Source organism: Haliotis rubra, unplaced genomic scaffold (genome assembly GCF_003918875.1).
Source record: "Haliotis rubra isolate DU_JTF1 unplaced genomic scaffold, ASM391887v1 Scf1503, whole genome shotgun sequence".
Lineage (NCBI taxonomy): Eukaryota > Metazoa > Mollusca > Gastropoda > Lepetellida > Haliotidae > Haliotis > Haliotis rubra.
The window spans coordinates 60,360-86,624 of record NW_025765452.1 but is presented as its reverse complement, the minus strand read 5'-3'; the positions used below and the strand labels follow the sequence as shown (position 1 = coordinate 86,624).

General features: G+C 39.8%; 1 protein-coding gene across 1 annotated transcript in view; it reads right to left on the bottom strand.

Annotated features, from left to right (window-relative positions):
• Positions 1-26,265, bottom strand: part of LOC124270294 — a 52,444-nt gene that overhangs the window by 9,327 nt on the left and 16,852 nt on the right. Inside the window, exon 2 of the mRNA XM_046705334.1 lies at positions 26,147-26,195. Within this exon, the coding sequence (XP_046561290.1) occupies positions 26,147-26,195 (49 nt within the window). The remainder of the gene's footprint in view (positions 1-26,146; positions 26,196-26,265) is intronic.

Genomic DNA, 26,265 nt, shown 5'->3' with positions numbered 1-26,265 from the left:
ACATGCCTACAGTTACTGTCAGTGTGCATGCTAGTCTCTATCACACATGCCTACAGTTACTGTCAGTGCACATACCAGTCTTCCTGTCACATGCCCGCAGTTACTGTCAGTGTGCATGCTAGTCTTCCTCTCACATGTCTACAGTAACTGTCAGTGTACATGCTAGTCTTCCTGTCACATGTCAGCAGTTACTGTCAGTGTACATGCTAGTCTTCCCCTCACATGTCAGCAGTTACTGTCAGTGTACATGCTAGTCTTCCTGTCAGATGTCAGCAGTTACTGTCAGTGTGCATGCTAGTCTTCCTCTCACATGTCTACAGTTACTGACAGTGTACATGCTAGTCTTCCTGTCACATGTCAGCAGTTACTGTCAGTGTACATGCTAGTCTTCCTGTCACATGTCAGCAGTTACTGTCACTGTGCATGCTAGTCTTCCTGTCACATGCCTACAGTTACTGTCAGTGTGCATGCTACTATTCCTCTCACATGCCTACAGTTACTGTCAGTGTACATCCTAGTCTTCCTGTTACATGCCTACAGTTACTGTCAATGTGCATGCTAGTCTTCCTGTCACATGCCTAGAGTTACTGTCAATGTGCATCTTAGTCTTCCTGTCATATGCCTACAGTTACTGTCAGTGTACATGCTAGTCTTCCTGTCACATGCCCGCAGATAATGTCAGTGTGCATGCTAGTCTTCCTGTCACATGCCCGCAGTTACTGTTAGTGCACATGCCAGTCTTCCTCTCACATGCCTACAGTTACCGTCAGTGTACATCCTAGTCTTTCTCTCACATACCTACAGTTACTGTCAGTGTACATGCTAGTTTTCCTGTCACATGTCAGCAGTTATTGTCAGTGTGCATGCTAGTCTTCCTCTCACATGCCTACAGGAACTGTGAGTGTACATCCTAGTCTTTCTCTCACACGTCTACAGTTACTGTCAGTGTACATGCTAGTCTTCCTGTCACATGCCTACAGTTACTGTCAATGTGCATGCTGCTATTCCTCTCACATGCCTACAGTTACTGTCAGTGTACATCCTAGTCTTCATGCCACATGCCTACAGTAACTGTCAATGTACATCCTAGTCTTCCTGTTACATGCCTACAGTTACTGTCATGGTGCATGCTAGTCTTCCTGTCACGTGCCTACAGTTACTGTCAATGTACATGTTAGCCTTCCTGTCACGTACCTACAGTTACTGTCAATGTACATGTTAGTCTTCCTGTCACATGCCTACATTTACGGTCAGTGTGCAACTTAGTCTTCCTGTCACATGCCTACATATACTGTCAGTGTAGATGCTAGTCTTTCTATCACATGCCTACAGTTACTATCAGTGTACACCCTAGTCTTTCTGTCGTCACGTGCCTACAGTCATTGTCAGTGTAGATGCTAGTCTTCCTGTCACATGCGTACAGTTACTGGCAGTGTACATGCTAGTCTTTCTGTCACGTGCATCTGGTTACTGTCAGTGTACATCCTAGTCTTTCAGTCACATGCGTACAGTTACTGGCAGTGTACATGCTAGTCTTCCTGTCACATGTCTGCAGTTATTATCAGTGTATATCCTAGTCTTCCTGCCACATGCCTGCAGTTATTGTCAGCGTGCATGCTAGTCTTCCTGTCACATGCCTACATTTACTGCCAGTGTACATGCTAGTCTTCCTGTCACATGCCTACAGTTACTGTCAGTGTACATGCTAGTCTTCCTGTCACATGCCTACAGTTACTGTCAGTGTACATGCTAGTCTTCCTGTCAAATGCCTACAGTTACTGTCAGTGTACATGCTAGTCTTCCTGTCACATGCCTACAGTTACTGTCAGTGTACATGCTAGTCTTCCTGTCACATGCCTACAGTTACTGTCAGTGTACATGCTAGTCTTCCCGTCACATGCCTACAGTTACTGTCAATGTACATCCTAGTCTTCCTGTCACATGCCTACAGTTACTGTCAATGTACATGCTAGTCTTCCTGTCACATGCCTACATTTACTGCCAGTGTACATGCTAGTCTTCCTGTCACATGCCTACAGTTACTGTCAGTGTACATGCTAGTCTTCCTGTCACATGCCTACAGTTTCTGTCAATGTACATCCTAGTCTTCCTGTCACATGCCTACAGTTACTGTCAGTGTACATGCTACTCTTCCTGTCACATGCCTACAGTTACTGTCAGTGTAGATGCTAGTCTTCCTGTCACATGCCTACAGTTACTGTCAGTGTTCATCCTAGTCTTCCTGTCACATGCCTACAGTTACTGTCAGTGTACATGCTAGTCTTCCTGTCACATGCCTACAGTTACTGTCTGTGTACATGCTAGTCTTCCTGTCACATGCCTACAGTTACTGTCAGTGTGCATGCTAGTCTTTATCACACATGCCTACAGTTACTGTCAGTGCACATGCTAGTCTTCCTGTCACATGCCTACAGTTTCTGTCAATGTACATCCTAGTCTTCCTCTCACATGCCTACAGTTACTGTCAGTGTACATGCTAGTCTTCCTGTCACATGCCTACAGTTACTGTCAGTGTACATGCTACTTCCTGCTACTAGTCTTCCTGTCACATGCCAGTCTTCCTGTCACAGTTACTGTCAGTGTACATCCTAGTCTTCCTGTCACATGCCTACAGTTACTGTCTGTACATCCTAGTCTTCCTGTCACATGCCTACAGTTACTGTCATGTACATGCACATGCCTACAGTTACTGTCAGTGTACATCCTAGTCTTCCTGTCACATGCCTACAGTTACTGTCAGTGTTCATCCTAGTCTTCCTGTCATCCTACAGTCTGTCTGTTCATCAGTCTTCCTGTCAGTTACATGTCTTCATGTCACATGGCTACAGTTACTGTCAGTGTACATCCTAGTCTTCCTGTCACATGCCTACAGTTACTGTCTGTGTACATGCTTTTCATCCTGTAACATGCCTACAGTTACTGTCAGTGTGCATGCTAGTCTTTATCACACATGCCTACAGTTACTGTCAGTGCACATGCCAGTCTTCCTGTCACATGCCTACAGTTACTGTCAGTGTACATCCTAGTCTTCCTGTCATATGCCCGCAGTTACTGTCAGTGTGCATGCTAGTCTTCCTGTCACATGTCTACAGTTACTGTCAGTGTACATGCTAGTTTTCCCCTCACATGTCAGCAGTTACTGTCAGTGTACATGCTAGTCTTCCTGTCAAATGTCAGCAGTTACTGTCAGTGTACATGCTAGTCTTCCTGTCACATGTCAGCAGTTACTGACAGTGTACATGGTAGTCTTCCTGTCACATGTCAGCAGTTACTGTCAGTGTACATGGTAGTCTTCCTGTCACATGTCAGCAGTTACTGTCACTGTGCATGCTAGTCTTCCTGTCACATGCCTACAGTTACTGTCACTGTACATGCCTAGTCTTCCTGTCACATGCCTACAGTTACTGTCAGTGTACATCCTAGTCTTCCTGTCACATGCCTACAGTTACTGTCAATGTGCATGCCTAGTCTTCCTGTCACATGCCTACTGTCAGTACATACTTCCTGTCAATGCCTACATTTACGGTCATGCATCTTAGTCTTCCTGTCATATGCCGACAGTTACTGTCAGTGTACATGCTAGTCTTCCTGTCACATGCCCGCAGATAATGTCAGTGTGCATGCTAGTCTTCCTGTCACATGCCCGCAGTTACTGGTAGTGCACATGCCAGTCTTCCTCTCACATGCCTACAGTTACTGTCAGTGTACATCCTAGTCTTTCTGTCACATACCTACAGTTACTATCAGTGTACATGCTAGTTTTCCTGTCACATGTCAGCAGTTATTGTCAGTGTGCATGCTAGTCTTCCTCTCACATGCCTACAGGAACTGTGAGTGTACATCCTAGTCTTTCTCTCACACGTCTACAGTTACTGTCAGTGTACATGCTAGTCTTCCTGTCACATGCCTACAGTTACTGTCAATGTGCATGCTGCTATTCCTCTCACATGCCTACAGTTACTGTCAGTGTACATCCTAGTCTTCATGCCACATGCCTACAGTAACTGTCAATGTACATCCTAGTCTTCCTGTTACATGCCTACAGTTACTGTCATGGTGCATGCTAGTCTTCCTGTCACGTGCCTACAGTTACTGTCAATGTACATGTTAGCCTTCCTGTCACGTACCTACAGTTACTGTCAATGTACATGTTAGTCTTCCTGTCACATGCCTACATTTACGGTCAGTGTGCAACTTAGTCTTCCTGTCATATGCCTACATATACTGTCAGTGTAGATGCTAGTCTTTCTATCACATGCCTACAGTTACTATCAGTGTACACCCTAGTCTTTCTGTCGTCACGTGCCTACAGTTATTGTCAGTGTAGATGCTAGTCTTCCTGTCACATGCGTACAGTTACTGGCAGTGTACATGCTAGTCTTTCTGTCACGTGCATCTGGTTACTGTCAGTGTACATCCTAGTCTTTCAGTCACATGCGTACAGTTACTGGCAGTGTACATGCTAGTCTTCCTGTCACATGTCTGCAGTTATTATCAGTGTATATCCTAGTCTTCCTGTCACATGCCTGCAGTTATTGTCAGTGTGCATGCTAGTCTTCCTGTCACATGCCTACAGTTACTGCCAGTGTACATGCTAGTCTTCCTGTCACATGCCTACAGTTACTGTCAGTGTACATGCTAGTCTTCCTGTCACATGCCTACATTTACTGCCAGTGTACATCCTAGTCTTCCTGTCACATGCCTACAGTTTCTGTCAATGTCCATGCTAGTCTTCCTGTCACATGCCTACAGTTACTGCCAGTGTAGATGCTAGTCTTCCTGTCACATGCGTACAGTTACTGTCAGTGTACATCCTAGTCTTCCTATCACATGCCTACAGTTACTGTCAGTGTACATCCTAGTCTTCCTGTCACGTGCCTACAGTTACTGTCAGTTTACATGCTAGTGTTCCTGTCACGTGCCTACAGGTACTGTCAGTGTGCATGCTAGTCTACCTGGCACCTGCACGTGCACACATAATGGTTTTACATTCCCGAGCTCATCCTCGTAAATGCTGACTGTGTGTGTTCATTTTTATCTTCGGATATGTTATTGTCGCGTTTATCTCAATTGTGAGTTAGCAATGTTCAATGTTGTGTTTGTGTGCTTCTATTCGCCTCAATCTGTGGATTCATCTAAGAATGGTTCTGTCTGTTCACCGATCAGTATTATCTTATCTGTGGTTCTTGGGAGGCATAGAGAAGTTTGTATTTTAGTATAAGACAAAATATTATGGATGTCAACTTCCTCTTTATTGCATACACAACATTTCTGTGCTATTCTTTGCCCCTTCGTCAAGTGAATAGAAGAAGTTAACCTCAATAATATTCTGTCCCATAGTTTATCTATCTGTTTAATGTTATGTACATCTGCGTTCACTTATCTGTTTGTTCATCATGACTCCACTGGTCTTCCACCTGTGTTGGCAAATGTGTGTTCATCTTTGAGGTTTTATTAGGGCTCCTTGCCTCTAGGCAGGTGACCAATTGTAATCGTTCGCATTATTATTATTATTATTTATTATTCCGCCGATCTTTGTACCAAACAGGGCGGTGGGGTAGCCTAGTGGTTAAAGCGTTGGCTCGTCACGCCGAAGGCCCGGATTCGATTCCCCACATGGGCAAAATGTGTTAAGCCCATTTCTGGTGTCCCCCGCTGGAATATTGCCAAAAGCGGCGTAAAACTAAACTCAGTCAGTCAGTTGTACCAAACATAACTCCTAAACCAATGGTCCGAATCGTTTACAAAAGATCCCACAGATGCGCACCGAGGTGTAGATATTCCCCTTAAAAATCTCTAGGCTCTTGGCCCAATAGCAAAGGGAACATAATTCAAAATTAATTTCAAAATTTCAACGTTTGACACCAAATATATCAAGAACTAATTGTTCCAACACTTCCAAATTTCTTGTACAGATGCACAATCGAATTCCCAACAATTTTGCCTGGTCGGGTCAAGTCGCTAAAACGTACCGTTTGGCAGTTATTTTTGTTTTCAGTTTTTGGCCATGCTTTTCAGCACTTTTCTGAGTAGTTTGCTCCCAAAATGTGCACATTATGGCAATATGGTAGATGATGTCCTGGTGATTCCAGAACACTAATTGTTTTGAACGTAGACCCAGGAACAACTGAGATACAGCCTTTTAAAGAGGGAACTATTTCTTCTCCGTAACTTTAAATGGTACATGAACCCCCGCGAACCCGGCTGTATTTGGGAGATCCGCTCGCCTGTCAAAACACGTGTTCTGGCTCCGTTTTGGACGATGATATCAAGCCCTCAGAAACAATAGATAGAAAGTAAAGCCAAGGAGACCTCATCGTTGCCTGCAAGTATATTTGTGTTTTGAACAATGTGATCAATTTCTCAGCTCGCCTGTATTTTATAAGTAAAATATAAAGAACATGTTTTCGATTCTAACGAAAGGTGTACACAGCTTGTGTACAGAAGGTGTCCAAAATGGAATTTCTTTAATGGAATAAATTACCACTTGTAAACAACTTACCAAAATTACGAATAAAGCCCAAGACAAAATCATTTCAGGGGGTATATCCATGGAATATTTGGCAATCGGGTTAATAAACTTCTGTTCATCCACTTTGATTAGTATTAAACACACATGTTTTCAACAAAACATTTGTAAAATACAAGTCAAATGAATACAAATAGCTGTTTTTATCCCCCATAAGCTTCGTTTCACTTGTGCCGATGTGATGGCCACCCTGAAATAAATGAAGGTATTAATGGTAAAATGGTATGGGCCCAAACATGCTGTGTACACATTACGTTGGAATCGACTATGTATGCTATAAATACCACGATCCTCGTAGTGTATGTTTTGCATGTACAATTAGTGACTGCTCCTACTGAGGATCTCTACATAGCGGCGTGAATCAATCACAAGGGTGCGTTCAGATACACACATCACATCAATGACGGAAGTGCCCCACGTATTTTATGGATGACTGAAACTAACATAGGATAAAAACATAGATGAGACGGGCAATGACGAGGGGGAGTTATCTTTTCTCCACTCCACTTCAAGGTGACATCACGACCGGATGTCAGTAGCTACTGATGCAATGCTTTCTGGGAGATTTTCTTTGAGCGGGTTTCACTCCTTGTGTTAAGTACGAGAGTAGCGTGACGTCACATGCACCTGCCTCGCGTCACAATTCCCTTGATGTTATCGGAAGTTAATACATGTATTTAACACATCAGGTCAATCGAGGAAAAAAACCAGTTGCTTCCAAGTTATGCGAAGGCAAGCCCTTTAATCTCGACCGGAGAAAATAGGAGACGAACCATTTATTTTACATTGAAGACAAACGTGAATCGCAAAGGAAAGAAGATTCTACATAACACAGGAGGCAGAAATGAGAGGAAAACAGGGTTGTACATCAAATAAGAGGCAGAAACAGAGAGGAAAATAGGTTTGTACATAGAAGAGGAGGAAGAAATGAGAAGAAAATAGGGTTGTACATAACATAAGGGGGAAGGGGGCAGAGAGGAAGACAGGGTTGTACATACTATAAAGTGCAGAAACAGAGAGGAAAATATGTTTGTACATAAAAGAGGAGGCAGAAATGAGAGGAAAACAGGGTTGTCCATAACATGGGAGGCAGAAACAGAGAGGAAAAATGGGTTGTACATAACATAGGAGGAAGAAACAGACAGGAAAACGGAGTTGTACATAACATAGGAGGCAGAAACAGAGAGGACAATAGGTTTGAACATAAAAAAGGAGTTAGAAATGAGATGAAAACAGGGTTGTACATAACATAGGTGGCAGACACATAGAGGAAAATAGGTTTCTACATAAAATAGGAGTCTGAAATGAAAACAAAACAAAAATGAGTTGTACGTATCATAGGAGGGGGAAATTAGAGGAAAATAGGGTTGTACATAACACAGCAGGCAGAAATGTTAGTAAAATATGGTTGTACATAACATAGGAGGCAGAAACAGAGAGGAAAACATGGTTGTACATAAAATAGAATGTAAAAACAGAGAGATAAAATGGGTTTTACATAACATAAGAGGCAGAAATGAGAAGACAATAGGTCTGCACATAAAACAGGAGTCAGAAATCAGAGGAAAACAGGGTTGTACATAACACAGGAGGCAGAAACTAAGAGGAAAATAGGTGTCTACATAAAATAGGAGTCTGAAATGAGAGGAAAACAGAGTTGTACATATCATAGGAGGAAGAAATGACAGGAGAATAGGGTTGTACATAACACAGCAGGCAAAAGCAGAAATGAAAACAGGGTTGTACATAACACAGGAGGGAGAAAAAGAGATGAAAACATGGTTGTAAATAACATTGGAGGCAGAAACAGAGAGGAAAATAGGTTTGTACATAAAATAGGAGGAGGAAATGAAAGAAAAAAGGGTTGTACATAACATAGGAGGAAAAACCAGAGAGATAAACTAGGTTGTACATAACATAAGAGGCAGAAATGAGAGGTAGATAGGGTTGTCCATGCTATAAAGGGAGGAACAGAGAGGAAAATAGGTTTGTACATAACATAGTAGGCAGAAACTAAGAAGAAATTAGGTTTCTACATTACATACGAGGCAGAAAAGCGAGGAAAACATAGTTGTGTATATCATAGGAGGCAGAAATAATAGGCAAATAGGGTTGTACATAACATAAGAGGCAGAAGCAAAAATGAAAACAATCTTGTTCAGAACATAGGAGAAAGAAATAAGAGGAATATAGGTTTGTACATAAATTGTAAGGCAGAAATAGAGAGGAAAATAGGTTTCTGTATAAAATAGGAGTCAGAAATGAGAGGAAAGCAAAGTTGTACATATTTTAGGAGGTAAAAATTAGTGGAAAATAGGATTGTATGTAGCAGTGACATTTCACTTTGTATTATATATTTTGTTTTATTTAAAATGTCAATAAAAAAATCATATAAAAACATTTCTTGTTGGTTTTATACAGTTTTGTGGCCAACAGTATTATTTGTGCTTGTCCTGCGTAGGCCAGGTTAATGAATATGCATTGCACGTGCATTTCATGTTTATGGGAATCTTTGTTATAACATGGAGGATTTTGATTGGTTGATTGGATCGTCTGCTTCAACATGATTATACCTCGTGGTGTCTTGTGAGTTTCATTGCATTCTGAGAGCCGATAATGTGAGGTCGAGTCAGAGGAGTCACCAGGTTAGTTATATTTGGTTGTAGAATGGTTTCTAAAGTTTTAGGGTATAATATCTCACTAATGCATATAAAATAAAGTTCTAGACTAAAAAACGTCTATTAATATTAAATAATGTTGGCAGTTTGGATATGTAAATATGTTGTGCTAATACGTGATAGGCTGTAAAGTTTTTAATGCCTCAGTTGGAGAGAGAAAGAGAGGAAAATAGGGTTGTACATGAAAGAAGAGGCAGAAATGAGAGGAAAAAAGGGTTGACATAACAAAGGAGGCAGAAACAGAGAGGAAAACAGGGTTGTACATAAAATAGAATATAAAAACAGAGAGATAAACTTCGTTTTAAATAACACAGGAGGCAGAACTGAGATGAAAACAGGGTTGTACATAACAGAGGAGGCAGAAATGAGAGGAAAATAGGTTTGTACATAAAAAAAGAGGCAGAAATGAGAGCAAAAAAGAGTTGTTCATAACATAGGAGTCAGAAACAGGGAGGAAAACAGGGTTGTACATAACATATCTCGAAAAACAGAGATAAACTGGGTTTTACATAACATAAGAGGCAGAAATGAAAAGACAATAGGTCTGTACGTAAAAAAAGGCGTCAGAAATGAGGGGAAAACAGGGTTGTACATAACATAGGAGGCAGAAACAGAAATCAAAAGAGGGTTATACATAACATAGGAGAGAAAAATGAGATGAATATAGGGTTGTATGTACCATAGGAGGCAGAAAGAGAGGGCAAATTAGTTTTGTATATAAGATAGGAGGCAGAAATAGAGAGGAAAAAAGGGTTGCACATAACATTGGACACAGAAACAGGGAGGAAAATAAGCTTGTACATAGCATAGGAGGCTGAAAAAGAGAGAGGAAAACAGGGTTCTACATAGCAAAGGAGGGAGAAATGAGAGGAAAGGAGTGTTGAGCATAACTTTGGACACAGAAAAAGAGAGGAAAACAGGGTTGTACATAAACTAGGAGCCAGAAATGAGGTGTAAACAAGGTCGTACATAACATAGGAGGCAGAAACACAGAGGAATATAGGTTTGTAAATAACATAGGAGGCAGAAATGAGAGGAAAAAAAGGGTTGCACATAACATAGGATGAAGAAACAGAGAGGAAAACAGGGTTGTAAAGACCACTGGACATAGAAACATCGAGGAGAACAGGGTTATACATAACACAAGACAGAAACAGAGAAAAAACCAGGGTTGTACATCACAGAGGAGGCAGAAACAGAGAACAAAATTGGGTTGTACATAACACAGGAGGGAGAAATGAGAGGAGAAAAGGGTGGAACATAACATAGGAGGCAGAAATGAGAGGAAAATAGGTTTGTACGTAGAAAAAAAGGCAGAAATGAGAGCAAAAAAAGAGTTGTTCATAACATGGGAGTCAGAAACAGGGAGGACCGGGTTGTACAAAATATAGCTCGAAATACAGAGAGATGAACTGGGTTTTACATAACATAAGAGGCAGAAATGAAAAGACAATAGGTCTGTACGTAAAAGAAGGCGTCAGAAATGAGGGGAAAACAGGGTTGTACATAACATAGGAGGCAGAAACAGAAATCAAAAGAGGGTTATGCATAACATAGGAGAGAGAAATGAGATGAATATAGGGTTGTATATACCATAGGAGGCAGAAAGAGAGAGCAAATTAGTTTTGTATATAAGATAGGAGGCAGAAATAGAGAGGAAAAAAGGGTTGCACATAACATTGGACACAGAAACAGGGAGGAAAATAAGCTTGTACATAGCATAGGAGGCTGAAAAAGAGAGAGGAAAACAGGGTTCTACATAGCAAAGGAGGGAGAAATGAGAGGAAAGGAGTGTTGAGCATAACTTTGGACACAGAAAAAGAGAGGAAAACAGGGTTGTACATAAACTAGGAGCCAGAAATGAGGTGTAAACAAGGTCGTACATAACATAGGAGGCAGAAACACAGAGGAATATAGGTTTGTAAATAACATAGGAGGCAGAAATGAGAGGAAAAAAGGGTTGTACATAACATAGGATGAAGAAACAGAGAGGAAAACAGGGTTGTAAAGACCACTGGACATAGAAACATCGAGGAGAACAGGGTTATACATAACACAAGACAGAAACAGAGAAAAAAACAGGGTTGTACATCACAGAGGAGGCAGAAACAGAGAACAAAATTGGGTTGTACATAACACAGGAGGGAGACATGAGAGGAAAAAAGGGTGGAACATAACATAGGAGGCAGAAATGAGAGGAAAATAGGTTTGTACGTAGAAAAAAAGGCAGAAATGAGAGCAAAAAAAGAGTTGTTCATAACATGGGAGTCAGAAACAGGGAGGACCGGGTTGTACAAAATATAGCTCGAAATACAGAGAGATGAACTGGGTTTTACATAACATAAGAGGCAGAAATGAAAAGACAATAGGTCTGTACGTGAAAAAAAGGCGTCAGAAATGAGGGGAAAACAGGGTTGTACATAACATAGGAGGCAGAAACAGAAATCAAAAGAGGGTTATGCATAACATAGGAGAGAGAAATGAATGAATATAGGGTTGTATATACCATAGGAGGCAGAAAGAGAGAGCAAATTAGTTTTGTATATAAGATAGGAGGCAGAAATAGAGAGGAAAAAAGGGTTGCACATAACATTGGACACAGAAACAGGGAGGAAAATAAGCTTGTACATAGCATAGCAGGCTGAAAAAGAGAGAGGAAAACAGGGTTCTATAGAGCAAAGGAGGGAGAAATGAGAGGAAAGGAGTGTTGAGCATAACTTTGGACACAGAAAAAGAGAGGAAAACAGGGTTGTACATAAACTAGGAATAGAAATGAGGTGTAAACAAGGTCATTACATAACATAGGAGGCAAAACACAGAGGAATATAGGTTTATAAATAACCGGAGGCAGAAATAGGAGAAAAAAAGGTTACACATAACATAGGATGAAAAACAGAGAGAAAAACAGGGTTATAAAGACCACTGGACATAGAAACATCGAGGAGAACAAGGGTTATACATAACACAAGACAAAAACAAGAAAACAGGGTTAATACATAACAGAGGCAGAAACAGAAAAAGAATTGGGTTAAGCCATAACACAGGAGGGAGAAATGAAGGTTCAACATAACATAAGGAGGCAGAAACAGAGGAAAATAGGTTTATTACATAAAAGAAGAGGCAGAAATGTGAGAAACCAAGGTTTGTACATAAATAGAATGTAAAACAGAGAGATAAACTGGGTTTACATAACATAAAGAGGCAGAAATAAGAGAATAAAACAAGGGTTGTACATAACACCTCGGAGACACAAACAAATATGAACACAGGGTTACTCCTGCTGCCAGGAGAAATATGAGATGAATAAAGGTTGTTAGCATAACATAGGGGGGCAGAAACAGAGAAAAATAGGCTTTTACATATGATAGGAGGCAGGAATAGAGATTAAAATAGGTTTCTCAATAACACGGACACAGAAGGAGAGGAAAATAGTGTTATACCTCTAACATAGGGTTTAAACAAACAAGGACAACAGTGTTCTAACATAACGGAGACAGAAATGAGATGAAACTAGAGTTGTGCATAACACAAGTTACAGAAACAAGACAAAAAAAGATGAAACACAGAACATAAAACAGAAATAGAAAGGTAAACAGGGTTGACCATAACACAGGACACAGAAAGAGAGGAACATAAAGGGTTGGCCATGACAAACAGAGGCAGAAATGAGAGGAAAAAGGGTTGACCTAACATAGGGAGGCAGAAACAGAGAGGAAAACAAGGGTTATTACATAAAATAGAATATAAAACAAAGAAACTTTGTTTTACATAACACAGGAAGCGGAAATGAGAAAAATAACTTTATTACATAAAAGAGCAGAACTAAGGATGAAAAAACAGGGTTATTACATAAGATAGAGAGTCAGAAACAGAGGAGGAAAACAAGGGTTGTACATAAAATAAAATAAAATAGAAAGATAAACTGGGTTTTAGATAACTTAAGAGGCCGAAATGAGAGTAAAACAGGGTTGTACATAAAATAGGAGGCAGAATGAGAAGACAATAGGTCTGCACATAAAAAAGGCGTCAGAAATGAGAGGAAAACAGGGTTGTACATAACACAGGAGGCAGAAACAGAAATCAGAACAGGGAGAAATGAGATGAATATAGGGTTGTAGATCCTATAGGAGGCAGAAACAGAGAGGAAAATAAGTTTTTACTTAAAATAGGAGGAAGAAATGAGTTGTAAACAAGGTTGTACATAACACAGGAGACAGAAACAGGGAAGAAAAATAAAGAGCATACGTAAAAGGGAGAACTCAGGTGTAAACAGGGTTGTACATAGCATAGGAGGGAGAAATGAGAGGAAAAACGGCTGGAACATAACATAAGAGGCAGAAAGAGAGAGGAAAATAGGGTTGTTCATAAAATACGATGCAGAAACTGAGAGGAAAACACGGTTGTACATAACATAGGCGGCAGAAAAAGAGAGGAAGACACGGTTGTACATAACTTTGGACACATAAACAGGGAAGAGAACAGGATGATACATCTCACAAGACACAAACAGAGCAAAAACAGGGTTGTACATAACATATAAGGCAGAAACAGAGATGGAAACAGGATTGTACATAACATAGGGGGCAGAAATTGTAGGAAAATAGGGTTGTACATCAAATAAAGGGCAGAAACAGAGAACAAAATTAAGTTTGCACACAGCATATTAGGCAGTAAGAGAAAGGGAAATATGGTTGGACAGAACAACGGAGTCAGAAATGAGAGGAAAACAGGGTTGTACATAACATAGGATTCTGAAACAGACAGGAACATAGGGGTATGCATAAAATAGGAGGCAGATAAGAGAAGAAAATAGGATTGTGCATGAAACGTGATAGGCTGTAAAGTTTTTAATGCCTCAGTTGGATTGCTGGTCTACATATTTTCACGTAATGTATCTTGCACAGGAGGCAGAAACTTAAATGAAAACAGGGCTGTACATAACATAGCAGGCAGAAATGAGAGGAAAATAAGGTTGTACAAAACATAGGAGGTAGAAACAGAGATGAAAACAGGGTTGTACCTAACATAGAAGGTAGAAATGGGAAGAAAATAGGTTTGTACATAAAATAGGAGGCAGAATTGAGAGGAAACTAGGTTTGTACATAAAATAGGATGCAGAAACAGAGAGGAAAGCAGGGTTGTACATAACATAGGAGGTAGAAACAGAGATGAAAACAGGTTGTACATAAAATAGGAGGCAAAAAAAAGAGAAGAAAACGGGGTTGAACATAACATAGAGGCAGAAACAGGGATGAAAACAGGGTTGTACACAACAAAGGAGGCAGAAATGCGAGGCAAATAGAGTTGTACATAGCATAAGAGGCAGAAACAGAGAGGAAAAGAGGGTTGTATATTGCATACGAGGCCGAAATTAGAAGAAAATAGGTTCCTACATAACACTGGATGCAGAAACAGAGAGGAAAACACGGCTGTACATTATATAGGAGCCAGAAATAAGAGGGAAATAGGGTTGTTCAGAACATACGACGCAGAAATGAGAGGAAAACAGGGTTGTACACGACACAGGAGGAGTAAATGAGAGTAAAACGGGGTTTGTTCAGAACACAGGAGGCAGAAACAAAGAGGAAAGCAGGGTTGTACATAAAATAGGAGGCAGAAACAGAGAGCAAGGTAGGTTTTTACATAAAATAGGCAGCAGAAATGAAAGGGAACTAGGGTTATACATAACACAGGAGGCAGAAATGAGAGAAAAACAGGGTTGTACATAAAATATAACTAAGAAACACAGTGTTGTACGAAACACAGGAGGCAGAAACAGCGAGGGACATATTGTTGTACATAATAGGTTGAGCAGCAACAGAGAGGAACAGGGAGGAAAACAGGATTGTACATAACACAGGTTACAGAAACTGACATGAAAAGAGGGTTGTACGTAACATAGGAGGCAGAAATGAGAGGAGAACAGGGTTCTACATAGCAAAGGAGGGAGAAATGAGAGGAAAGCGGGGTTGAACATAACATCGGACACAGAAATAGAGAGGAAAACAGGGTTGTACATAAAATAGGACGCAGAGAAAGAGAAGTAAACAGTGTTGTACATGACAAAGGAGGCAGAAATGAGAGGAATATAGGGTTGTACATAACACAGGAGGACGAAACAGAGATGAAAACAGGGTTGTACATGACATAGGAGGGAAAAATGAAAGAAAATAAACAAACATGTGAGGAGGATACAGTAAACAACATGTGAAAATGTAACACGGAGGACACAGTGGAGGGACAACAGTAAACAACATGTGAAGTAACACGGAGGACACAGTAAACAACATGTGAAGTAACCAGGAGGACACAGTAAACAACATGTGAAGTAACCAGGAGGACACAGTAAACAACATGTGAAGTAACTAGGAGGACACAGTAAACAACATGTGAAGTAACTAGGAGGACACAGTAAACAACATGTGAAGTAATCAGGAGGACACAGTAAACAACATGTGGAGTAACCAAGAAGGGACACAGTATACAACATGTGAAGTAACCAAGAGGACACAGTAAGAAACGTGAAGTAACCAAGAGGACACAGTATACAGCATGTGAAGTGAGGAGGACACAGTAAACAACATGTGAAGTAACACGGAGGACACAGTAAACAACATGTGAAGTAACACGGAGGACACAGGAAACAACATGTGAAGTAACACGGAGGACACAGTAAACAACATGTGAAGTAACACAGGAGGACACAGTAAACAACATGTGAAGAAACACGGAGGACACAGTAAACAACATGTGAAGTAACACGGAGGACACAGGAAACAACATTTGAAGTAACACGGAGGACACAGGAAACAACATGTGAAGTAACACGGAGGACACAGTAAACAACATGTGAAGTAAACAACACGTGAAGTAACACGGAGGACACAGTAGGCAACATGTGAAGTTAAAAGGAGGACACAGTAAACAACATGTGAAGTAACATAGAGGACACAGTAAGCAATATGTGAAGTAACACGGAGGACACGGTTAATAACATAAAAAATGATTTGTGAATTACGAAGAATTAAAACTTGTGAATTAAAACAACGTGGCGTCAATTACCAAAAGAGACACAATAAAACAGCGTGTTGTGAATTACCAAGGAGAACACAGTAAAACAACGTGTTGTGAATTACCAAGGAGGACACAGTAAAACAACGTGTTGTGAAGTAACAAAGACAAAGTAAACAATAGTTAATAAAGATCTACAGTAAACCAAAGTGTCAAATGTTTATGAAACGACCACAGTGTAACAATATGTTAGATCGTTAGGAAAGGACAATGTGTCAGATCGTTAGGAAAGGACAATGTGTCAGATCGTTAGGAAAGGACAATGTGTCAGATCGTTAGGAAAATACCACATAAACCAGAGTAAGTCACTTAACCGCCAGCACACAAACTGGGCGCCTGCCTCTGGGTGTGTGTGGTCGAATCCTGGATGGGAATCAGCCCAACAAAAGTACCAGAATCTGTGCTTTACTGAGAATGTGTGATCCCAAACATACCGTGTGATCTAAATGTCACGAGTAGTTGGCACAGGGATTTCAGATAAAACCTCACACTTCATATGACCGGAATAGGAATATCAGATGAGGAATATTTCAGCCTGTGTCATATAAGACGAGTTAAAGGCATTCGGAGAAGTTACATGTGCCATACAACACAGGAATAGAATATGTAAGTCAAACGACTCCCATTTGTAACATCTCGCAATCACTTGGAAAGTTCAAGCACCTCTTCAATACGCCAGATATTAATTTAATACTCTGTTATATCGTTTCAACCATGCGTAAACGACTTCAAATGTTTTACTGTTTTACGTATGCGGTGTAATTGCGCTTGTCAGAATATATGTATGAAAGCCATGGAACAGGTTACAGTGATACTATAGATCTATGAAGGTCGAGGTACCGCCTCCATAAAAGGTTACAATGATACTATAGATGTATGGAAAGTCGTGAGACAGCCTCCACAACATTTTAAAATGATACAATACTTGTATAAAGGCCGTGGAACAGCCTCAAAATAGGTAACAATGATACTATAGATGTATGAAGGTCGAGGTAAAGCCCACAGCCTCAACAACAGGTAACAATGATACTATAGATGTATGAAGGTCGAGGTACAGCCTCAACAACAGGTAACAATGATACTATAGATGTATGGAAGGTCGAGGAACAGCCTCAACAACAGGTTACAATGATACAATATATGTATGGAAGGTCGAGGAACAGCCTCCACAAAGGGTACAATGATACTATAGATGTATGGAAGGTGGTGGAACAGCCTCAACAATAGGTTACAATGATACTATAGATGTATGAAAGGTCGAGGAACAGTCTCAACAATAGGTTACACTGATACTATAGATGTATGAAAGGTCAAGGAACAGCCTCCACAACAGGTTACAATGATACTATAGATGTATGAAGGCCGTGCAGCAGCCTCGGAAACAGGTTACAATGATACTATAGATGTATGGAAGGTCGAGGAAAAGCCTCAACAATAGGTTACAATGATACTATAGATGTATGGAAGGTCGCGGAACAGCCTCAACAACAGGTTTCAATGATACTATAGATGTAAAGAGGGCCGTGGAACAACCTCCACAACAGGTTACAATGATACTATAGATGTATGAAGGCCGTGTAACGGCCTCAACAATAGGTTGCAATGATACTATAGATGTATGAAAGGTCGAGGAACAGCCTCCACAACAGGTAACAATGATACTATAGATGTATGAAGGTCGAGGAACAGCCTCAACAACAGGTTACAATGATACAATAGATGTATGGAAGGTCGAGGAACAGCCTCCACAACAGGTAACAATGATACTATAGATGTATGAAGGTCGAGGAACAGCCTCAACAACAGGTTACAATGATACAATATATGTATGGAAGGTCGAGGAACAGCCTCCACAAAGGGTACAATGATACTATAGATGTATGGAAGGTGGTGGAACAGCCTCAACAATAGGTTACAATGATACTATAGATGTATGAAAGGTCGAGGAAAAGCCTCAACAATAGGTTACAATGATACTATAGATGTATGGAAGGTCGAGGAACAGCCTCAACAACAGGTTTCAATGATACTATAGATGTATGAAGGCCGTGCAACAGCCTCGACAACAGGTTACAATGATACTATAGATGTATGGAAGGTCGAGGAACAGTCTCAACAATAGGTTACAATGATACTATAGATGTATGAAAGGTCCAGGAACAGCCTCCACAACAGGTTACAATGATACTATAGATGTATGAAGGCCGTGCAGCAGCCTCGGAAACAGGTTACAATGATACAATAGATGTATGGAAGGTCGAGGAAAAGCCTCAACAATAGGTTACAATGATACTATAGATGTATGGAAGGTCGCGGAACAGCCTCAACAACAGGTTTCAATGATACTATAGATGTAGAGAGGGCCGTGGAACAACCTCCACAACAGGTTACAATGATACTATAGATGTATGAAGGCCGTGTAACGGCCTCAACAATAGGTTGCAATGATACTATAGATGTATGAAAGGTCGAGGAACAGCCTCCACAACAGGTTACAATGATACTATAGATGTATGAAGGCCGTGGAACAGCCTCCACAACAGGTTACAATGATACTATAGATGTATGAAGGCCGTGTAACGGCCTCAACAACAGGTTGCAATGATACTATAGATGTATGAAGGCCGTGTAGCGGCCTCAACAATAGGTTGCAATGATACTACAGATGTATGGAAGGTCTAGGAACAGCCTCCACAACAGGTTGCAATGATACTATAGATGTATGAAGGCCGTGTAACGGCCTCAACAACAGTTTACAATGATACTATAGATGTATGGAAGGTGGTGGAACAGCCTCAACAACAGGTTGCAATGATACTATAGATGTATGGAAGATCGAGGAACAACCTCGACAACAGTTTACAATGATACTATAGATGTATGAAGGTGGTTGAACAGCCTCAACAATAGGTTACAATGATACTATAGATGTATGAAGGCCGTGTAACGGCCTCAACAACAGTTTACAATGATACTATAGATGTATGAAAGGTCGTGAAACAGCCTCAACAACAGGTTACAATGATACTATAGATGTATGAAAGGTCGTGAAACAGCCTCTACAACAGGTTACATTGATACTATAAATGTATGAAGGCCGTGTAACGGCCTCAACAACAGGTTGCAATGATTTTATAGATGTATGGAAGGTCGAGGAACAGCCTCGACAACAGGTTACAATGATACTATAGATGTATGAAGGCCTTACAACAGCCTCGACAACAGGTTACAATGATACTATAGATGTATGGAAGGTCGAGGAACAGCCTCCACAACAGGTGACAATGATACTATAGATGTATGAAGGCCGTGTAACGGCCTCAACAACAGGTTGCAATGATACTATAGATGTATGAAGGCCGTGCAACAGCCTCGACAACAGGTTACAATGATACTATAGATGTATGAAGGCCGTGTAACGGCCTCAACAACAGGTTGCAATGATACTATAGATGTATGAAGGCAGTGCAACAGCCTCGACAACAGGCTACAATGATACTATAGATGTATGGAAGGTCGTGGAGCGGCCTCAACAACAGGTTACAATGATACTATAGATGTATGGAAGGTCGAGGAACAGCCTCAACAACAGGTTACAATGATACTATAGATGTATGGAAGGCTGTGGAACAGCCTCCACAACAGGTTACAATGATACTATAGATGTATGGAAGGTCGAGGAACAGCCTCCACAACAGGTTACAATGATACTATAGATGTATGAAGGCCGTGTAACGGCCTCAACAACAGGTTGCAATGATACTATAGATGTATGAAGGCCGTGGAACAGCCTCAACAACAGGTTACAATGATACTATAGATTTAAGAAGGCCGTGGAACAGCCTCCACAACAGGTTACAATGATACTATAGATTTATGAAGGTCGTGAAACAGCCTCAACAACAGTTTACAATGATACTATAGATGTATGAAGGTCGTGGAAGAGCCTCCACAACAGGTTACAATGATACTATAGATGTATGAAGGCCGTGTAACGGCCTCAACAACAGGTTGCAATGATACTATAGATGTATGAAGGCTGTGGAATAGCCCACACAAAAGGTTACATTGATACTATAGATGTATGAAGGCCGTGCAACAGCCTCAACAACAGGTTACAATTTTACTATAGATGTATGAAGGCTGTGGAAAAGCCTCCACAACAGGCTACAGTGATACTATGGATGTGTGAAACAGCCTCAACAACAGGTTACAATGATACTATAGATGTATGGAAGGCCGTGGAACAGCCTCCACAACAGGTAACAATGAAACTATAGATGTATGAAGGTCGTGCAACAGCCTCAACAACAGGTTACAATTTTACTATAGATGTATGAAGGTCGAGGAACAGCCTCCACAACAGGTTACAATGACAGTATGGATGTATGGAATGTCGAGGAACATCCTTAACAACAGGTTACAATGATACTATGGATGTATGAAGGCCATGGAACAGCCTCCACAACAGGTTACAATGATGATATAGATGCATGGAACGTTAGGGAACAACTTCTACAACAGGTTACAATGATATTATAGATGTATGGAAGGTCTAGGAACAGCCTCCACAACAGGCTACGGTGATACTATACACTACAAAAAATGGCTTGGTTTCCGGAAACCTGGAAACCATCCGTATACTGGGTAATTTGGGAATCCAGTTGGTTTCAGAGTAACTGAGTTTCCAACTACTAGTAGATTCCATTTTTGATTCTGTGATTTTTGCATTTCTTTAAATGGAAACCAACAAGAAACTAAGGTTAGAGGCTTCTTGTTGGTTTCCATTCCTAGAATTTGCATTTGAAGTTTCATTAAATGGAAACCAACATAAAACCAGAATATGTAGTTTCATGTTGCTTCCCTGTGCACTGTTTTGAACTGAGTAACTTAAAATATGCAAGTATTTGGCATGAAGTTTACCATCCTGGCATTTCATATGATGGGAAAGTTTTAAAATCTAAATAGATGGATGATATTTTACGATGAGTAACAATTTTCACTGTAGTAATGGAAAATCTTAAACGTCAAAAAGTGAAATATGAGAGAAAAATCGGTTTAATTATGTTTGCTTTAGAATGTAAAAGAGTATAAGCATTTAGGAAGTTTAGAATAATGTAATTCAAACAACTGTCAATCCGGTACATACATTACGGATTTCTCAATAACTAGAATATCAGGGAATTGTACTATGAATAGAGGTTGTGAGTAATGTTTACCATTAAAAGCATTTAAAGTTAGTATGCTTAAGCTTTGACAGTGAGTTCAAGTACTTGACAAACAATCAGTGTCATGTCATTTGTATGTCGGGGTCTGTGTGTCGGCTTCCGTGGGGTTGTCTCGTCTTAACGGGCACCTGTTATCAAAATTAAATTGCTGTAGAAGTAATGAGTCGGTACTCCGTGGGCACGCGCGAACTCGTGACATTTAATAAAACAATGGTTTTATGTACTGAAGTGGTCATTTTCGTCTTTTATGTCTTGAAATCACAACCACATTGGGTCAAAGAATGTTTCCATACCTGCCAATCGAAAAGGGATTAGGTATTTGTTATTACCCACAATGTCCCTACACACAATTGCCGCCATTTTGTCACTTGATCATGAGAAGTTGTTTTGAAAGTGGGCCAAAGTGTCTCCCGTTTTTAACAGAACAAGGAACCCAGCACAATGAATTATTCCTTCGCTTGTCCATGTTATCTGAATCAAGAAAATGGCAATGCGAGTTACACTAGGAGCTTTGGAGGCTCGGGTACGTGAAAGACAGGAGCAGTCGTCGATCGCGGAGGGAGAAATGGAACATTCCACGACTATGTCATTTACAGTGTAAATTTCTTGAATTAAGCAATAGCTCATGCTATGTGTAACGATTAATGTACATAAGTAGATAGGACAATAAATATGAAATTAAAATTTTAGGCTTGATGGAACTCGATAGGCAATTGCGTGTCGTAGTTTTGGCAAGAGATATGGCTTCCTTCACTTAGTCAACTCAAGGACTCGATTAAGATTTGGATCAGGTCACATACGACTAAATGGTTCATTATCGTAATGTATGAAATATTATTTTTGCAAGAAACAAAATGAACCACAAATATATCCAGCAATGTCACGACTCAAGATAACTTCCAAACGTATTTAGAAGAATTCGAATATTATTGCAAGAAATCCAATGATTGGAAGTTCTATTTTAAAGTTATTGAAAATTGCTTTTGATATTTGTACCACTGAAAGCAATACATTTGGGCATTTGAAGGAATTCTCTGACCAGATTTGGTGCATGGTTAGAGTGAAGTTTCAAAAAAAAGTTCTGTCTAGTTATTAGAGTTACAAGACAGCCTATGACACAAAAAATGGACAAAAAAAAATTCAGCCAACTTTTATGACGATATCTATCATGATACTATAATGCTGTAAGTGGATAAATTGTCAACACAATATTTTTGGAAACTGTTTTTTTAATTTCTACATTTCCAGCATTCCATTGGGGCAGTGTTGGAAAATCTGAAGATGACTAACTGATCTTGACCTGCAACAGGTATGTGTAATCCAGACCCTTCAGTAAATGATGTACATAAAATTATCCAAATAATGCAAATCCTGTGAATCAGAAAAATACTTAAAAATTACACAAGCGCTTTTTTCGTAACTTCCAACTTGAAATATTGTACACGTATACACATCTCCTTTCAGAAGCAGTTTGGCGGTTTTGGACGAACAAGAGAGTTCGTTCACCTAGAAGACAAAGAAGGGGGAAAGCAGAGGCCTTTGTCCGCAAAGAACAACAAAAGATTCATATGTGTAAGTAAATTCTAATCGTTCTCAATTCTAATCTTACACCGGTTAAAATTTAAGGAAAACCTTATTTGAAAAAAAATCAAGTTAATGTAATTTCTTGAAAATGTACACTGATATTCCAAAGAACTTTTAAAATAAACACTTGTTTGATATGTGCAATGTATAATTAGAAATATGCAACTAAATGAGTTTTAAATAGTACATAGTAAAGCGCCAATGTACATTATGTTTTGGTCTGGACATATTTCACCTTGTACACATCAATTAACAATTTATTAACAACACCCCACTAAATAGTAGCTGCAAATACATTGTCAACAGCAGTATGAGATATTAGTTATGGAGGTCCGCATATGACCAATTCAATTTCTTGTCTGCCAGAATGACCCCACATTATTTTTCAAACCCAGAATTTTTTTTCACATTGTTTTCAAAATAATGGATAATTCGTAGTTCTATACATATAATATCAAAGCATAATGTATGTAACATTCAGAAAATAAGTGATAGCTTTCACATGAGAATTCCTCGGAAATATAAGGCAATGATAGTATGAATTTAGTGTGCATTCCTAAGAGATGTTATTAATTCAATGTCAATGTTTTCTTAAAATCTGTCCTTCTCTCGCTTGTCTCTCTACTACAAATTTCACTAAGTTTTTCTGCGATTGAAACTTTTGTCACTTTTCAGGTCAAATGATCAGTTTTGATTTATTGAACTTCGTGCTTATTGGACAGTGGTTACAGTTTATTTTTCCTCAAGCTTAAGGAACATTGGACAGTTTTACTTTCAGAACAGAACAGAATTTTATTTCAGTAACAGGCCTCCGGCCCAAAATACATGTACATAAATTGATGATAAGTAGAGCACATATATATTTCATTTAGATTTGTGTTTCTTGTCAACAAAGTATAAAAATAGACATACATCCTTGATAATATTAACATTTTTACTCTGTAATATTGATATAAAATTAATAATTGATGGACATTTACTAAAATATTTTGATATGTACTTATTTCTGATATGAGAATATGCGTCACAGGTATAAAACACATGCCATTCATCTTCAACAACGAAGATACCATTTAATTTACAAAACAGGCAATGCCTTTCATTATATGCAACATCAGTGTTTCCTTTCTCCAGCTAGCGATATTGTTGACGAATGCTTGTTTGTACTGATTGTTTATTGTTTTCTAACCTTCAGAAGCGGGAAGCAGGAAGAAGGTCCTGACAGCGATTGACTTGTCGGAGAAGAATACGCAGAAAGTTCTTCCTCTCTTGGAGAAAGAGTCAACATTTCTAAAATTGGGAAACCAAATAATATGGATTCATCTACATTGATGAGTTTAGGAAAACATTCCATACTCAATGCTATTTATTCCCTTATTGCTTTTAATTATTTATGCATTTTGAAAATTCAGTTTTTATTAATGTGAACATTCCAAATATCATTTTTTATCAACAAATTGTTGCATGTAAATAAACCTATCATTACTTTGTGTTTTATTCTGTTATTTGTCATCCTGACGGTTTTACCATAGTGCAATTGTATAAAAGACCTGATCTGGTATGTGTGTTGCGTGAAACACAACCTCTTTCCTGGAGGAGTGGGTAAGGGGCCGGCACAACAGATTCAGTTTCATGGAAACCAGGTTATAAGCTGGGAGCTAGGTTGGAAACAACAATAAACTAAGCACCAGCAGGAGCCTCCATGGACGAGTGGGCAAAGTCCCGACATGGATACCATCCAGATACTGGTGCAAAATGTAGTTTCAGATTTAATGGAAACTAGGTTGAAACCTACAACAAACTAAAACATGGAAACCAGGTTGAAACCTACCATAAACGAAAACACGGAAACCAGCTGGATCCGACATGGAGGAGTGGATAATGAATCGGACTGGAAACCAACCCGAAATGGTGCAAAATTCAGTTTCAGTTTTCATGGAAACCACAATGAAACTATAGGAAGCTACCTGGAAACCCACTGGAAATGGTTGGTTTCCATGTCGTTTCTTCTCAGTTTCAGTGTTCCGGAAACCAACTTATTTTTGTAGTGATAGATGTATGGAAGGTCGAGGAACACCCTCCACAACAGGTTACAATGATACTATAGATGTATGGAAGGTCGAGGAACAGCCTCGACAACAGGTTACACTGATACTATAGATGTATGGAAGGTCGAGGAACACCCTCCACAACAGGTTACAATGATACTATAGATGTATGGAAGGTCGAGGAACACCCTCCACAACAGGTTACACTGATACTATAGATGTATGGAAGGTCGAGGAACACCCTCCACAACAGGTTACAATGATACTATACTATAGATGTATGGAAGGTCGAGGAACACCCCTCCACAATAGGTTACAATGATACTATAGATGTATGGAAGGTCGAGGAACACCCTCCACAACAGGTTACACTGATACTATAGATGTATGGAAGGTCGAGGAACACCCTCCACAACAGGTTACAATGATACTATAGATGTATGGAAGGTCGAGGAACACCCTCCACAACAGGTTACAATGATACTATAGATGTATGGAAGGTCGAGGAACACCCTCCACAACAGGTTACAATGATACTATAGATGTATGGAAGGTCGAGGAACACCCTCCACAACAGGTTACAATGAACTATAGATGTATGGAAGGTCGAGGTTACAATGATACTATAGATGTATGGAAGGTCGAGGAACAGCCTCCACAACAGGTTACAATGATACTATAGATGTATGGAAGGTCGAGGAACACCCTCCACAACAGGTTACAATGATACTATAGATGTATGGAAGGTCGAGGAACACCCTCCACAACAGGTTACAATGATACTATAGATGTATGGAAGGTCGAGGAACACCCTCCACAACAGGTTACACTGATACTATAGATGTATGAAGGCCGTGGAACAGCCTCAACAACAGGTTTCAATGATACTATAGATGTATGAAAGGTCGAGGAACCTCCATCTTATAGTTACAGGTTCCTGGTTACGTGTTACCAGACTATCGTTATTGGCGGAATTTGGATTCCTACCTGTCATCATAGTTTCCTGCATCCATTAACTCGGATTCACTTGGATTCACTGAAACAAAAGATTTCATTTGATAAATAGGGTTTGTTCTTTCTCGCTTTTGTATCTGCTTAAAAAACAT